This window comes from Lepidochelys olivacea, assembly GCF_965140295.1.
Source record: "Lepidochelys olivacea isolate rLepOli2 genome assembly, chromosome: 22".
NCBI lineage: Eukaryota > Metazoa > Chordata > Testudines > Cheloniidae > Lepidochelys > Lepidochelys olivacea.
The window spans coordinates 9,926,662-9,943,577 of NC_140432.1; the positions used below are offsets into that span (position 1 = coordinate 9,926,662).

Sequence of the window (16,916 nt, forward strand, 5' to 3'; positions counted from 1 at the left end):
GGCTGTTATAAAGCGGATGGTGATCAATTGTTCTCCATGTCCTCTGAAGGCAAGACAAGAAATATGGACTTAATCTGCCGCAAGGGAGATTTAGGTTAGATATTAGGAAAAACTGTCTAACTATAAGGGTAGTCAAACTCTGGAATAGACTTCCAAGGGAGGTTGCTAGTCGAGGGTTAACTTGGTCCTGCCACAGCAGGGTGCTGGACTTGATGATTTCTCGAGGTCCCTTCCAGCCCTAGATTTCTATGATTAACAATACAATAAATAGAATGAAATTCCTGCCGTATATATCCATGTGCATTGCTCTTCTCTTATATATTGTCCAACACACACACAAACAGGCCCTCCTATACCGGTCAATTTCTTTCTTTTTTAAATAGCAATTTCTATTCAGTGAGCGGTGGTCACTTATACACGAGCATATATGGTAACATAACACATGTTCATAAAACCTTTTGCTATCAAACGCCCTAAGCAGGATTGTGTAACCCAGCTATTAAATGTGCAGACATGGAGAGGTCTGAAGGATCTGGAAGGACCGTTCGCTTTTTGGATCAATTAAAAAGTCTGTTTATTGCTAAGGAATGTTCTTTCCAGCCAAGATTGCCCCAAAGCTGATTAAAAAAACCCACAAACTGCTCTGAGCAGCCTGTTGAAGCAAAACATCCCTTTTCAGGAAAATACATATGTATACACACACATGGATTCCAGCCAAGTTGACCAGAGGCTTCTGTTGACTTTAGCAACAGCAGATAGTAAACACTTATGTAGCAAAGTACATGCAGTATCCTCAGCCTATGCCACAGGATAAACTCTCCAGCATTCACTGGCCATACCATAGGCCACCACAAAAAGCTTGTGGAACTTTTGGAAAGGGCAGTGGGGGTTAACCCCCAAGTCTGGACCAAATCAAAACTCAGGTATTAAAATTACATTCTTCCTCCCCCAAACTCCCTTGCAGTTTCAGTTGGATTTGGGATTGTGTCCTAAAGTATTGTGGATGGTTGCCACAATTGCTGTTTAAACATCAGCTGCGCTCCACCCCACAGGAGGCTGCAGTTCACTGGTACAGCTCAGGCGTTAGTTTAAAAGTTATAACGCAATCCTTCAATAACATAAGCATGTCCCCCAATGCACTGCACCTCCAACAGCACTAAATACAATGTTTCAGTGCGGACCCCATGGGAAGAGTGCCAGTCATCAGCCAGCACCAATTCCTGGAATATCTGAGTGTTCCCTTTGGGATCTCCCCCTCACATACTGACCCAAGTCGACTCTGCTTAATTTGTAAAACATAATGGAGTCACAGCACAAGGTAGGACTGATGCATATTACTCACCATTTCAAAGCACCCAATATCAAGCCTGGTATTTGCTGCTGCCTTGAAGTACTAATTATCCTACGTTCAACCCACTGATACTGTCAACATGCTGGGCATAACCTGAAAAGAGTCCTTACTTATTAGCCTTCTTCCCATCTGTCTGGGATTTCCCATCCACCTCTGCCTCGCTGAGCTCTTCCGTTGGGCTCTGAGGTTCCGACCTGGGGAATGCCGTCTTCAAAGTGTCCACAATGGCATTGAGCACAATCTGCCGGGGGTGGGAAAAGCAAGGGGGTTAGCTCCATGAGGAAGGAAAATGCCACGTTCCAGAAAGAGGAGTCCTCTGGCTTCCAACTCAGCCAGGACAGGCCCAGCCTGTAACTGCCTATCGACCACTATTGAGGAGGAGGAGGAACGTGTTAGGGCCATAACAGCCTTCACTTTGGGATTAAAAGAGCTCAGTGCTACACACAGAAACGTCATCCATGCTCCTTTAGGGCCAGCTCCTGCTGCCAGCAGAGTCAACGGGAGTTTACCGGGGAAGCCCGTGGGACAAGGCATGGGCCCATAATGCAGTCACTGCATGTCTTCCCCTTACCAGGTTGCTATTGGGAGCAAAGGGATAGCCAAGATGCCCAGAGAAATGGACAAGAACTGATGGGCAGCTCAAACCTCCACTTAGCTTGAGTCTGTCCTTCACGTCTCTGCTCCTGTGGCTGACAGGCGCTCCCCTTTAGGCCAGGCCTACACTGCAATCATGAGTGGGCGATCACAGCTTGTGGAGACAGACTCAAAGCTAGGGTTGATCTAGCTAGCTGGAATAACAACAGCAGTGAAGCCGTAGCAAGCATATACCCAGGGTGCTGGGCGGGCTTGTACAGTCCGTGCTGCTGCTCGCAATCATTATTTGAGCTTGCTAAATCAAAGCGAACTTAAGGATGTCTACATGCGCTGCATTCACCCCTCTGCCTGCAGGCTAGAGATACCCGGAGAGGCACAGGGCCTCTCCAGGTAACATTTTAGACAGAGGCCTGTTGAACCTTCTGAACTGCACATATGCTTGTGAAGGACACTTCTTAAAGTAACCCTACTGGGGCTGCCGAGGGTTCAGCGGAGCGGCAGGCACTGAAATTGTTCCATCTGTGGATAGAGCCCTCGCTTGCGGTGTTTGGGGCACGGGCACAGCCACTGCTCTGGCAAGATTCCATCTGGGAGAGGCATGTGCTAGGATTTTAATGCAACAGCAAGAGGAAGAGACACTGATTTCACTTAGATTTTGTTTACGGGCGCCAGGGGCACCACGAGAGGAAGTGTTGGCCAGCATATCGAATGTGTTTAAATTAGACTGTAATATCCTCAATGCAGGGACCTTGTCTGAACCATTTTCCCAAGGGCAAGACAGCCTGAATTGTGTGAACATCACAGGGGACAGAGTAAATTTGGAAAATTGAGACTTTGGATAAATCAAGGGAACGTTCAGTGTGACTGTAGAAGAGGGAGGAAGGGCAGGACCCTGTTTTGGGGGAACTATAAAAAGCATCACTCTCATTCATTCAGAGCCAAATACAATGCACATCCAGCCAAGCCTCAACCCAAGTGGTTTTAACAAGCAGTCGTGCACCCAGGTGCCCAAGCAGAGAGCGATCTGTAAAGGACAGGTTTGAAAACTTTCTATTGCTCTCATTAAATAGAAAAACCAAACTGCCCATTAACAATCAGGAATTGGCCAACTGATGTAATACGGAGAATTAGGATATAAGGGGCATGAGGTCAGACTGAGTGGCAAGCCTTCGCATCCCCATTTTACAGGTGGAGAAACTGAGGCACAGAGATGTTAAGTGCTCAAGGTCACACAGCAAGTTAGTGACAGAGAGGGGAAGAAAACCCATGAGTACCAATCCCCAGTTCTAACTACTAGACTATGCATCTTTATCTAATTATGAAAATATCTGTGCAGCAAGGTTACCACCCAGGAGATTTGTTCAGAGAGCTCACAATCCAGGAGGAGATCCGGTGAAGAGTACCCAAAGGTGCACCAGGCACATTAGGGTCCGGAAGGATCCCATAAGAGTTAGTACCTTTCCAAGTTTCCAACACTTGAGCTCATCAACTGAGCTGGGTACTTGCAAGATGGGGTGGGAAAGGTAATCATTGAAATGAATGAACTATCCCTTTGTCTCCTCTTCTTTCCCCTTCTGTTACCTACAGCATCTTATGCTTTTGATGGGAAGGGTAGCAATTTGGGTCACAGATGCCATTCGCACAAAACAAGCAAGGGTGGTCTTATGGTTAAAGCAAGGGGCTGTGACTCAGTGACTCAGACTCCCAAGGCAAGTCATTCGATATTTGTATGCCTTGGTTTCCCCCAGCTATGACAGGGGGATTATAATACTTCATTCCTCCACTTCTGTGGCCATGTAGATTGTAAGCTCTTTGGAGCAGGGAATGTGTAAGTAGGTGTATGTACAGTACACCAGAGCTCAGCTGGGGCCTCTAGATGCTAGTAAATAATAACAGGCAGACAAAAGCCTAGAAGGAGAAAGTATTTTAATGCGTTAGGATGAGAGTGTTCACACAAATGGAGCTCAGCAGATGGCGGCTACACAGGGGCATGAAGGTACCTTGTCTATTCTGGAGACCACAAAGGGTTTCTTGACAAATGCGATCCTGGCGTCTGTGTTCAGGGCGAGGAACTCCTGCACCTGCTCACTATTGGCAATCTCGGGAATGCTGCACAGTTGCTGCAAAGGAAAACACAGAGTTGGATTCTCATCTCCCTACCCTACTCATAAAAACCAGAGACAGAGGAGTCCTGGTAAACCCCGTTGTCCACCTCTCCTCGTGATCAGGACCAGATTGTCTTTTATGCTATAGTCCCCAGATGTTCCAAGAGACTGGACTTCTACCACTCCCAGGGAAAATGCTCCACACCCCAACAGGGTATTTGTTGAGATATCCACCCCTGAATTTCTTCCCTCCTCCATAAAATGCAACAGGGCAAAGTAATGCATTGCATGGATTATTTAGAATCAGTAGGGGGAAAAAGCAGGCCCAAGGCTTCTCTTGTTGCCTCCATCCCCCACCGCCAAAAAATTAGAGGCCATTTCTGAACATTTGACTTGCACAAGTGGTCACATACACAAGTGGCAAAGCCAGGATAAAAGCCCAGGAAGCCTGGTTCCCAGTCCCTTGCTCTAACCAGTCCATCACTACTCTGCTCTGTCCATTCACGCAGAAGAAACCTGCACAACCAGATCACACGCATAAGGAAGAGGCTGCTGAGTCTGTTTAATGATAGGGACCTGAGAGAACATCTCACCTTCAAGAACGATTCCAGGAGACTTTTTCTGGCTTCCACCTTGTCACTATCCATGTTTCCGAATGGAAGATCAGGGAAAAGTTTCTTTGGACCTTTGACATCTTCAAAATAAAACACACGCGTAAGTAAAAATAAGACACATCAGTACTGTTAATAAAGGGTTGAATCCTGACTCGTGGTGAGGAGTAACTTACTACACCCATAGGCCAATGGCAGAGTAAGTTAATGCTCTGCATGAACTAGGGTGAAAGGATCTGGCCTCAAATATATACAGAGTTTTCATCCCAACTCTTTTAAGACACAGGACTCTGTAATGCCAAAGGACTGGAGGCGTTGGTTAAGAGATAATAGACAACCTGAGAGAACTTGAATGCATGGCAGTAGCACTGGTTGAAACACTGAGTGGAACAGTTTTCCACTGGCAAATGAAGTTTCATCAAAATCAAAACTTTCTGTGGAAACATGTCAATTTTGGGTAAATTTTCAAAGGAAAAAAGCATTGAAAGTAATCATTTTGACTGTCTCATTTCATTTCATTGTTTTGATGTTTTGAATATTAATTTTATTTTATTATATTATACATGCATTATGTATTATATATATAAATGTTATTATCTGTAATAAGTTATATTACAATGTTTCAACAATATCCAAACAATGGACTTTCTAGGGTGCAGGAGATTTCAAAACCGAGACTTTTCATTCCAAAATCAGAATGAAAATAATTCTCAAAACCAGAGGGTCCTATGGTATGGAAATTCTGTTGTCTGACCAGCTCTCCACTGCTTAGTCAAGGGCCCCCCATTACGTTAGGAAAGGGACATCCCAACCTGGGCTGTAGCAACAGTTATGTTAAGACCTTAGGAGGAATCTATCAGCCAACCCTGCTCTGCACCTTGATGTGCACCAGTTACCAGACATGGACACTCCTTGAATTGCTTGTGGTTTGAGTCCCCCGGCAGTGATTTGGATTAGGGAAGCCACGAGCTACACTCAGTTGAGCCATATTTGGTGCTTGCCCTGCATGTTGGTCACCTCTGCCATAGACCAGTGGCCTGACCATCAGAGGTGTGGAGCGACCCCGGCTCTCCCTGAACTTCCCGGGAGCTGTACGTGCTCAGCACCTATCTTCACATCTTGTATTGACAGACATTTGAAGAATACCTCAGACTTGAAACCAGTCACCATCTGGCCTGGCCTACATGGGTAGGGCTTGCCCCTGGAACCTATAGTGATGCTCCTTGAAGCACCCACCCATCAGCAATCAGGATGGGGTGACCAGCTCCCGCCCAGCACTCTGAGAGCCCCCTCACGTCCTGGGGGAGCTAGCCCAGGGTTGCTGGCTGGACCACACCCCTCTCCACCACTGTGCGTCACAGTGCACAGCAGGAAGGGGATGGACTGGGCAGCGCTGCAGAGGCTCCTACAGCAGGGAGAATGGCTGATTGCATTGGGGGAAGGGGGGGCAGGATATATCCCATTGTGGCCAGAAGGGGGCACTTGGGAACTCAGATGAAGTTCAGAGAGAGGCAGGGGGAATACCGAGGTCATCCTACCCTCCTGCTAACCCACCGTGTGCTGGCCTATGGACGCTCACCAGGGGCACCCATTATATTTAGCCAAGCAGTGCCATGCAGGGGTGGCAAGAAGGGGCAGGGAGATTGGGAAGGCTGCTAGGGCTTTTACAGCGAGCCAGCTTGAGTGCTGACTTTTAACGAATTTCCGCAGCTCAGGTTTCTCCTCCAGCCTGGTCTGCAGGTTCAGGAACTCGCGGTAGCGCCGGTTCACGGTGTGGTAGGCCACCTGCTGGAGGCTGTTGGCGTTCTCACTCTCCAGTGCTGTCTCATACTGGGGAGGAAGAGGGCAGACCATTAGTCAGTCATTAACCTGTGGAGACCAGACACACCTCAGGGACAAAGATCCTTCCGTGGGCCAGGGGATGGGACCCAGGAATCCCCACTCTCAATCTCTCACTCTAACCACCGGGCCCACACCAGGGTGGATAAAAATGGAGGATTTTTTTCTTTTAATAATTTAAACAGGATTTGATTTTGTTATTTAAAATTAGAATACCTTTTTGTTTTTAAAAATAAACCTATTTCAAATGGAATCTGAATTTAATACAAAATAGGTTAAGGCCTAAACTTATTATAATCTCTTAAAACATTTGAACAAATAATGAATATGCTGAATCCATGAACCCCGATCAAAACCTTTGAATTAAAGGCTTCTTTTCTATAAAAAGAAAGAATCAGGGGGAAAACATCTACTTTGTGAGGTCAAGCTTGACAAATATGGCACAATAGCGGTAAATAAGCAATATATTATTCACCATTTTCTTCTATACTAAAAAAAATGTACAATTAATAACAGACTGAAAATATTAAGCTATATAGTTGCTTAAATAAATATAGCTAGTTACAGTGTACCTTCCTAGGTACCAAATCTCATGTAAAGGCTCTATTTAGTTGTAAATCAACATGTTTTTATGATTATATCAGCCAAGGAGAATACATCTTTCTTTAGAAAAGAACTGAAGTACAAATGGAAAAGTTGACTGAAATTGAGGATTTCAAATCGAGGCTTTCCAGTTGGTCATTGAAATCACAGATTTAAATCAACCTGCCCTTCTATGGGCAAAGCTCCCAGAGGAGGGGGCAATGAGCTTTGCCTAAAACAGCTTGTGGATCCTCTCTTCCGGAGCATTAGCGTTCCTGCATGCCCACCCCACAACAAGAACAGAGGAGAGGAGTGACTGTATCACCTTGACCGTGTAGAGTGTGTAGGGATGGAAACCGGTCCCGCTGTGCTCCCGGGCAGTGATGGTTCCAGTTATCCGCAGGTTCTGGATGACGACTGGGCTGTCAGGGCTACTGAGTGGCTCAAAGCTGAAGGTATGGGAGGAGTAGAGTGGGAGAGACGGCTGACTGGGGTCCAGGGGACTCTTTGCTGGGTTCTCCAGAAAGGACGGTCGCCTCGAGAAAGGCTTCTCTGGATCGGCCAGCAGGACGGTGACAGATGCCAAGCTTTCCTCCTTCTCCACTGTGGGGTCGATTTGTATGTCGGGGCACTGGCCCAACGCAGAGGGGAGGACGCTCGTTTCAGAGCTAGAGGCAGTGCTCTCCTCCAGGTACCCATCCTTGGCACCCACACCGTCCTCTTGGTCCAGGCCGTCCGGCCCCTCCAGCCCCGCAAAGGAATCCTGGAACGTGTCGGTGAGGAATTCCTCTGTGGACAAGAGCACCACAGAATCCGAGTCCTTGCCGAGGTCAGACATAGGGGATTCCAGCTCTGAGTCCTCACACAGGAAGAGGGAGCCCAGAGTATCTGGCTGGGGGTAGCGCACGGGCGTGCTCCCTGCTTTCCTACCATCAACATCAGCACCAGGCTCCCCACTCGACAGGTCCTTCCCCTCTTCCCCCTCTTGAGGGTTGCACTCCAGACTGTCCACCACATCGTAACTGGGGAGCTCCGAAGGCCTTGGAGATGGTGCCACAACTTTCAGTGGCAAAGAATTCGGCACTGCGGGCTGGCAGGGGGCGGCGGCCAAAAGAGGCTCCTCCCCCTTTCCCCTTCTCCTTTCCCCTTTGCTGCCCATCTTGGAGAAAATCCCAATTAGTAACAGGTTGATCCAGTCAGGATCAGACATCTTCTTGATCATAGGCAGAAGAACATTGCAGGTGACCAGCTCCACCACCACGAAGCGCCCAGTCCTAGTTTCCAGGTGAGGCTTGGGCACCAGCACCCGGAGCAACATGTCCACAATGCTCCGAGCGTAGTTCACTTCCATGGCTGGGCTCTGGACGGCTGGGTGCGGGGCAGAAAGCTCACCGTACGCTCGCCAGAGCTGGTGTGCCAGCTGAGCCGGTCCCACCGGGCTCCTTGCAGCCTCCGTGCTCTCCCTTGCTTTCATGTAGCTTTGCAGGTGGCAGCCACAAAGCAAGAGAATCTTATGGGTCAAGGCTTGCTTGTCCACCAGTGCCATCCTCCTTTTGAGCTCTAGGGCCAGGCCTGTCATGGCCTTCCTCACCTCGTCCTCGAAGCCCTGCTCGCTGCTAACTGTCCGGTACCACGAGGACACAAAGTCCCGGATGATCTTCTGGATCATGCGGTCAATCTCCTCGTCCAGCTGCCTCTCCGCCTCGGGGCTCTGTGGGCAGCTCTCCAGCAGGACGAACCGTTCCAAGTGGAGCCGGGTGCAGGTGCTGATGATGGCCTGGGAACCCAGCCATCCCCCCAACACCGCCAGCAAGCCGGAGAGGAGGCAAAGCAGCCAGATGTTAACCAGCAAGTGGACGACTAATAACCAGGCTAACAGGGCCCCCAAAACCATCAGCTTCCTGTTCCCTACCAGCTCGCTCAGTCCGCTGCCGAGGCTAGCGCAGGGCTCCTGTGTCTTTAGCATCCTCTGGTTTTCCATTGAAAGAACCGGGGAGCTTGGTGCTGGGCTTGCAAGTCTGAAAGCAGATTTCCCCGGCCCAGGTTGATCAGCCCTTTGTAAATATCACATCCAACCAGCTGGGACACAGGAAAGGCAAATGCAAACCACTCTCCACTGACTGCCAAACCCTAGCACCCAGACAGCCCCGCAGAGCCACTGATTGCAAGCGAGGAGGCTCTTTGCAAAGGCACCTTTGCCTCTCCCTTTGTCACAGCCCCAGGTAAGAACAAACCAGCCAGGCCAACCAGCCCCCTTTAAAACCACCAGCTCTTGGGGCAACAAAGTGTTGCTTTAAAAACTACGACTGGGTGAAAAGCTTCCTGCTTTTCAGATCACAGGGGCAAAGTGACCCTAGCGCCCCCCCCCCATCTGCACCCCAACTTTCCCTATAACCCCCCTGCCAAGCCAGTGGGCTTTCAAATCCTGCTGCCACCCACAGGGCCTTAACTGGGTGCTTGCTGGAATACGTCACGGGTTTGTCTGAGTGCTGCATTGCCAGGCATTGCTGGTGCTTGGCTCCTTTGCTCTCTCCCAGCTCTGCTTGGCATCTGTGGCTGGGTCAGCAGCTGCTCCCCTGCCTGCTGCCGGCCCCTCTCCTGCCAGGAAATGGACCTGGGGCTGGTGGCTCACGGCTGTTGTCTGAGAGCTGCCGGATCTGCCTCTGCCAAGGAGATGCCAGCAAAAGGGGAAAGGGAAAGGCCCAAAGCAGCAGGGAGAGGCTTTTCTCAGTGCCATCTAGTGAAAGGGAAGCAGAAGCACAGAAAATACTGCTCCAATTCAAAACACGGTCTCTGCTCATGCAGCCACTAACACATCGTGGGGACTTGGGGTGGCTTTTACTAGCAAATAATAATCAACAGTGCTACATCTGGGGCAGCCAAAGGAAAGACACAAGCCCACGTGGTGTAAAAATCCCACAAAGTAGCTAGAGCAGTACCTGGCCACACACCCCACAAGCACCCCTTGTTTCAATTCCCATTCCCCGACCCCATCTCTGTCAAACCAAGCCCACATGCAAGCCAGAAACCCATTCCAATGGTTTCAATTTACAGCCTGAAGTGCATCAGTGAATTACGCCTCGCCTCAGTGCGCCCTGCTGGCAGGGTCTGTATCATCGCTCTTGTTTTACAGATGGGGAAACTGCGGCACAGAGATGGTGAAGTGATGTCCCATAGAGAGTCAGTAATAGAACCCAGGTGTTCCCTAGCTCACAGTCCCTTATTCTAAACATGAGATTGCTCTCTTTCTGCGATTTTATACCATCACGGAGGAGGCTGGTGCTCATGAGAACTTGCATCCTGGATCAGCAAGGCAGGAATGAGATGTTAGAAATGCAGTGTTACGAAAGCATCCCGCTAAAATTACCTAACCTCATACCCATCATGGCTGACCCAGTTAATTACAGTGAAACCTAACTGACATGGAGATGAGTGAATGGGATTTCCCGATCTGGACATCCCCCAGCTTTAGGAAAGCTCATAACTGGAAGCAGATCTGGTCTCTGTGATCGGTTTGAATTGGAGCATCAGATCCAAACACCTCTGAGCTTTGGGAAATTCAGATTTGGATCCACGTGAGGTCCAAGCTTTACAGTGACCCCAACTCTAGTATTAAACAACCAAGCTTCATTAGCAGTTATCATTTTTAGGTATCACTTGTTAAGTGCTCAAAGACTGAGAAAATACACAAATAGACCATCTCTACCTGACAGCGCCTGCCTCTAACTTGGTCATGTGGTTAAAGATACTAGGCTGCAACTCAGGAGATCTACCTGTCTTAGGGCCTGACTTCACATGGAGTTATTCCTGATTTACTCCATGTGTGGACACTCTTACTCCAGAATAAGAATGTCTTGTTCCCGTTTAGCTTAATCCTTTCCACTTTTTCTGGCATAAGAGATCCACACATGGAGTTAATCAGGAACAACTCGATGTGCATTTAGGTTCTTACACAGCCTTAGGTACTTATATCGCCCCCATTACTGTGGCACAGAGAGACTAAGGTCCAGATCCTTGAACGTATTTAGGTGCTTAACTCTCATTTCTTTTGGACCTGGTATTTAGGAGCCTATGTATCTTTGAGGATCTGGGCCTAGGTGACTTGCCCAAGGTCACACAGAAAGTCTGTAGCAGAGCAGATAATTAAACCAAGGTCTCCTGAGTTTAGCACTCTAACCACTACCCCATCCTTCCTCTGGGTTTGGTGCCTCCCTCTCCCACAGGCTCCCTGTCTGGGTGTGTCTGCACTGTAGATGGGAGTAAGTCTCCCAATCTGGGATGGATACACCAGTGCTAGCAGGGCTCCAGAGAGCTAACAGCAGTGGGGCTGTTCCTGCTTGGGTTCTCAAGCCAAGGGGGTCAGGCCTTTAATAAAGCAGGTCCTAGAGCAGGGTCACAGCTTTCCCTAGCAAGTGTGGGGGTTCCCAACCTTCTCTTTCTGAGTCCTGCCCCCATGCTATAAAAATTCCACAGCCCACCTGTACCACAAAAGCTGTTTTTCTGCATATAAAAGCCAGGGCCAGGTTTAGGGGGTAGCAAGCAGGGCAGTTGCCAGGGTCCCACTCCACAGGGGACCCTCAGGCCCCAGCCCCAGCCCCAGCCAGCAAGGCTTTGGCTTTCTGCCCAGGGCCCAGCAAGTCTAATGCTGGCCCTGCTTGGTGGACGTCCTGAAACCTGTGAGTGGGCCCCAAACCTCTGGCTGAGAACCACGCTGTACAGCATGTTCCCTGCAGCATGCAGGGCCCCACAGCTCTGCACCCCTTACCCACTTTGGAGAGGAACAAGGGAGTCCTAGATGCAGGTTGCCATAGCAGGGCAAAAGACTTAATTATCCCCTGCCTTGCACAACTGTAAGGACGAGCCAGGCTGCAGAGCAGGCCTGACGAGTTCATCAGAGGCCAGTTATCTCAGGCATGGTTCTAGTATGCTGCAGACAGGTGCCAGCAGGAAGCCTGACTGGACCCCTCGTCTGCCGGGGGTTTCTGTGCATGAGAAGAATAGTGGAGCTCCACAGCTGAGAGCAGAACACAGAGCCTCAGGACAGCAGTGCAGAGTGTGAGTGATTAGCAAAGGTGCCTTGAGTGAGCTTAGTTATTGAGAGGGTGAATACGCAGAGAGAGAGAGATCCTGATCACGTCATATCCCCATTTATTCAGGGCTCAGGATAGCTTGACCTCACCAGCAGGCTAAAACCTACCACTGTGATGGCAGCTAGGCACAGATAGGCAGCCTAAGTGCTTATGCTGTGCTAATCTTGCGGCAGCCTGCCCCGGTGGGTTTCCTGAATAACCCCAAGTAGAATGTGCTACGTGATATAATGTGGAACCCTGCTTGTCTTAGTCCCCAGCTGTGCTTTCTGAGCGGGGCATCAGACTGAAAGTAAAGGTCAGAAAACATTACAGATCAAAAAGGCAACGGTATCTCTCAGAGGATGGCCAAATCCCCCTTCAGGCCCTGTGGTCTCTGATGAGACATCTCCAGGGACAGCCACCTCCCACAGAGTGGGGAAAACCAAAAGGGATTTTTGCTGCTCAGGGAAATGAAAGGACTTTCCATGGGATTTTTTTTTTTAAAGTGGTTTCTTCAGAATAAATCTCTCCTGAGGTTCCCAGATCCCCACCTCAGAAGAGCATGCTCTTAAATGAGCTGCTGAGACTCTCACTCAAAGCAAGAACTTCCAGCAAGGGCAGATGTGTCCAACGGGATTCATGAGGAACAGAAGGAAACAAGGAGAGGTCCTTCCCTCAGTGACAAGGTAATGCTGACAGAGGTGTGCATTCCTGCGTGGTGCTCAGTGTCATGGGTCCCATACAGTCCCGTTTAGATTCTGCTTAGGTCGCAAGGGAGGATTAGTCCGTGCAAGGTAGTGTAACCTACTGTGATCCACAGAGCTGCTGCTCCTGACTAGTGGAGTTAGCAGAGGTCTGTGCTGGGCTCAGACACTGCTTTGGTCTGTGACTGAGGGTCGGATTTGTCCACACAATGAAGTCCTCACCTAGAGACTTCCAGTCATGCAGCCTGTTGCACTAAGGCTTAGAAACCAGAGTAGTGAGGGAGGCTTTGGGGGGTCAGGCTGCAGGCCCAACAAAAAAAGGATTAAATTTACTAACCCCACGTTATTTGCTCTGTGTCAGGGCTTCTTCTAAATGACAGCTGAGCGACACAAGGGCTGCTGATCACATGGCAGAGTGACAGGCAAGGCCATCGCAGTATTCTCTGTGGTCCTTTGTTTTACATGAATTGCAGTAGTGACATGTAAGCATTAAGTGCTCTCTCCCCTAGGAGCACTATACAAAAGAGATCTTTGTGTTACTAACCTTTCTTATGCTAAGCAGCCTCTGAGAAACTAGTGTGAGAGTAGACAGTGTCTCGACCTGGGGGTGACTCCAGTTTATGCTAGCTGGTTATTCCCCCCTTGGGAGCATTCACCTCTTGGGGATTTCTGGAGCACAGTGTGTTTTGTCCATATTTCTTCCCCAGATCACCCTGATGTGACCCCTAAGCCATGCCCTGCAGCGGGTGGCATGTGGAAGGCATGAGGCTCTGCACCCACTGAGAAGCTGCAGCCGGGAAGATGCTCAGCTTTCCTTTCCCTTTGGGCCATAGAGTAGGCCAGGGGATCTGATCCACTGCCGTTTCTATGCTAGGCAGAGTCCTAGGGCCAGAGTCTGGTCTGAGCTGCACCGATGTAAACCTGGCGTAACTCCATTGACACAAACTGAGTTACTCCAGAGTTAAATGGCCGTGAGAGTGAGATCTGGTTCATTGCTCTGTAACATGATAATTTTGCATGGCTGAAAAACGGTCTCTTAATATGGTTGTCAGGCCTAAAGAGCCTATGAGAACTGAATAGAAACTGACAGTGAAGCCAGAGGCGTGACTGAGAAGCACAGGGTGACATGGGGAGGAAAACTAAACCCAGTGAGATTTTGAGCAGCAGAATTTCAGGTTACAAGGTGTGGGTGGGGACCCCCCGTGCCCTTTACCGTAAACTTTATCAATGCAAAACTCTGTATTGGTGCAAAATATGAGGTGTGGATTTAAACTCCCTGAAGTCAGAGAGCCAGATCCCCAGCTGGTGTAAATCAGCCTGGCTCCAGGAATGGAGCCAGGCTGATTTGCATTTGCTGAGGATCTGAACTGCAGTGCACCTGCAGCAATCCAGATATCATACTGAGATAAGAAATTGATGCGTTTTTCACTCTCAGCACATGCTGTACTTGAGGTCACGGCTTCTCTTGTGAAGTGAGTTGGAAAAGGCCAGGGAGGGGCGTGGAACAGGGCAGGGTGGGAGAAGGGGATCTAGTGTCCCAAACTTCAATCTCTCTTACAGCATTAAGAATAAAAAAGTTCCACAGACCTGCCTCTGTTAACTCCATCTGGACCAGGCATGCCGAAGATTCTCTCCTCTTGCCAGAAAGTGTTAATGCTACTCATGTTAGGGGTGTGAAGTGAAGTAGCTCCTTGCCTGGTAGCATTGGCCCTTACTGAGAAACAAGCTCTGTTGCTCTCGCTCTGACCAGTCACTGCAACTTGCAGGAGACCTGTGTAGCTGAGGGGAAAATAAAAGGTAAGAAACACACGTGGGTGCAAGTTTGTTTGTAGGTGTGGTGGCTGCCACCCAGGCTGGCAAACCCAGGTTTGACCTGGGGACCTCTAGAGCTAAAAGCGTGAGTAGCTGCAGCTGGAACTCAAGTGCCAGATTTCTGTAGCTGGGACTGTAAAAGATTCATGTTCTGTGCAAATGGGGCACAGGGGGATCTGTCCACTCGACAGTGGATTACAGATGCACATATATTTCTATTTGCGTAGGTGTAGATTGTGATTGTGTAGGCCTGTGTGTGTGTGTTTCTAGATATCTGTGTCTTTGCTGAGGAATTAGCAGCTGGGAGAAGCCTTATTAAAATTTGCATTTAGTTCTTTTTGAACATAGGTGCAAAGTCTCCCGGGTAATCACAAACCCTGGCTGGAAAATGTTTGGGGGTTTTCTTCCCTCTTCTTGTGCAAAATTTTGATTCTTCATATTTAAAAAAAAAATCCACTTTTACTCAAAGTTTTTGGTATTCGGCTGAAAACAGTTCAGGGTTTTTTGTGGTGGAGTGGGGACGTTTGACAAAAATAGTAAAAATTTTCCATAGAAAATAGACCCTTCATTAAATTTTTGTCTAATAAAAAAATCAACCTTTCCATCAAACACATTCAGGAGAGAACTTCTGACCAGCCCTGATTGCACCAGACAGAGATGCAACCCCACAAACTAGCAAAACATCCTGGTAAGATTTGCCATTTATAATGCTACGGCAACTTCCACACAGAAAGCACCTTTTATTCGGATAGATCCCAAGGGATTTTTAGAACATGAACTTGATACTTCTCACATTTACATTGGTGTAAATCCAGAGTAACCCCACAGAGGTAAACCTGGGAGTGCCATGACAAGCCCATTGGTCCTGATGCTAATTTCACGCTAGTTCTACATCCGTGTAAGCCCAGTGACTTCAGCAGGTCAAGGCTGATTTACACTAGTGTATGTGAGAACAGAGTCAGGACCATAGCTTAAGTATAAAAAGACCTTCCTGCAGCTGTATCGAAGGGTACATCATGCGGTTGACACTGCTTGACGTGCTTATGGAGTGTGTCTATTAGGACATGAGGTAAAAAGTTCTGATTAGAACAGTGTGAATAGCCAGTTTTTCCACTCAGCCAACAGACTGAACAATTGGGGGGAAAACCCCCCAAAACTGGTTTGGATTGACCCAAAACAAAACCTGTTTTACATTTTTCCAGAAAAATGAAGATGTCAAAAATACTTTCGTTTGGATGGTTTTGTTCTCAAGGTTTTTACTTTAAAAAAAAAAAAAACATTAATGGAAATTCTGAAACAAAACACCTTTCTGAAATGAAAAGTCAAAGCTTTGGCTTGGAAATGCCAGAATGAACCACTTCAACACTTCTGAAATATTTATTATTCAATTAAAAAAACTGGCCAAAATTGGTGTGAATTCTCAAATTGTTTTGGGCGACTGCAAATCTGTCTTTTTTCCAATGAAACAATGATTTTTTTTCATGAAATATTTTGCCCAGCTGTAGTCCTGATTCTGCTCCTGGTTTACACTGTATAAATGAGGTGTAAGTGTACTGCAGCAGAGGGTGCTACATCATGGTAAGGGTGAGGACAGTCAGGCCTGAAATGTGTTTTTTATTGGCACAAAATGGTGATTGAGTTCTACCCCAGAACTGGCTGCTTTTCAGAGGTAGATGCCTGAATCCTGTCTATAAGGACAGACAGATTGACTTACAATAGAGCAAACCAGAGTTAACTTCATTGATTCTAGTCGTGTTTAGTGCTAGATTCTGGTCTTGGTTACACCACTAGAAACCTGAAATAATGTTAGTGGGGGTTACTGTGCTGGTCAAATAACCTCAAAAATTGTTGAATCACTTATCTAAAAACTGACTATGAGATGTATCAGTTGAATTATTCAGTGAATGTTTTTATGGCCACCTCTTCTGCTGATTTACTGTGATGCAGCCAAGAAGACAAGGAGGTCTCATGTGACAGCGTCCTCTTTGTAACCATTCTAACAGTGATATTTCGGAACCTCACATGTTCAGTGCCTCCAGCACAGGCAAACATACATAAGCCAAATCTCTGACTTTTATAAGAGACATAAGCGTGGTCCCTGCAGTGGTCGGATTGGCTGGCCAGTGGTCAGAGGAAGGATGCCTTTGTGACTGGGACTCGAGAGATGCACGTTCAATTCCTGGCTTTGCCAGAGACTTGGTTTGTGACCTTGGCCAAGCTATGTGGGGCTGTCCTCTTTCAAGCACTCA

At 48.1% G+C, this 16,916-nt stretch overlaps 1 protein-coding gene across 1 annotated transcript in view; it reads right to left on the reverse strand.

Moving 5' to 3' along the window:
* Positions 1–9,734, reverse strand: part of SNX19 (sorting nexin 19) — a 52,062-nt gene extending 42,328 nt beyond the window's left edge. The window contains exons 1-5 of the mRNA XM_084611734.1: positions 7,408–9,734; positions 6,353–6,491; positions 4,644–4,744; positions 3,946–4,065; positions 1,462–1,592 (exon numbers count right to left, since the gene is read on the reverse strand). Coding sequence (XP_084467860.1) covers positions 1,462–1,592; positions 3,946–4,065; positions 4,644–4,744; positions 6,353–6,491; positions 7,408–9,063 — 2,147 coding nt within the window. The 5' untranslated portion in view covers positions 9,064–9,734. The remainder of the gene's footprint in view (positions 1–1,461; positions 1,593–3,945; positions 4,066–4,643; positions 4,745–6,352; positions 6,492–7,407) is intronic.
* Positions 9,735–16,916: the final 7,182 nt, after the last annotated feature.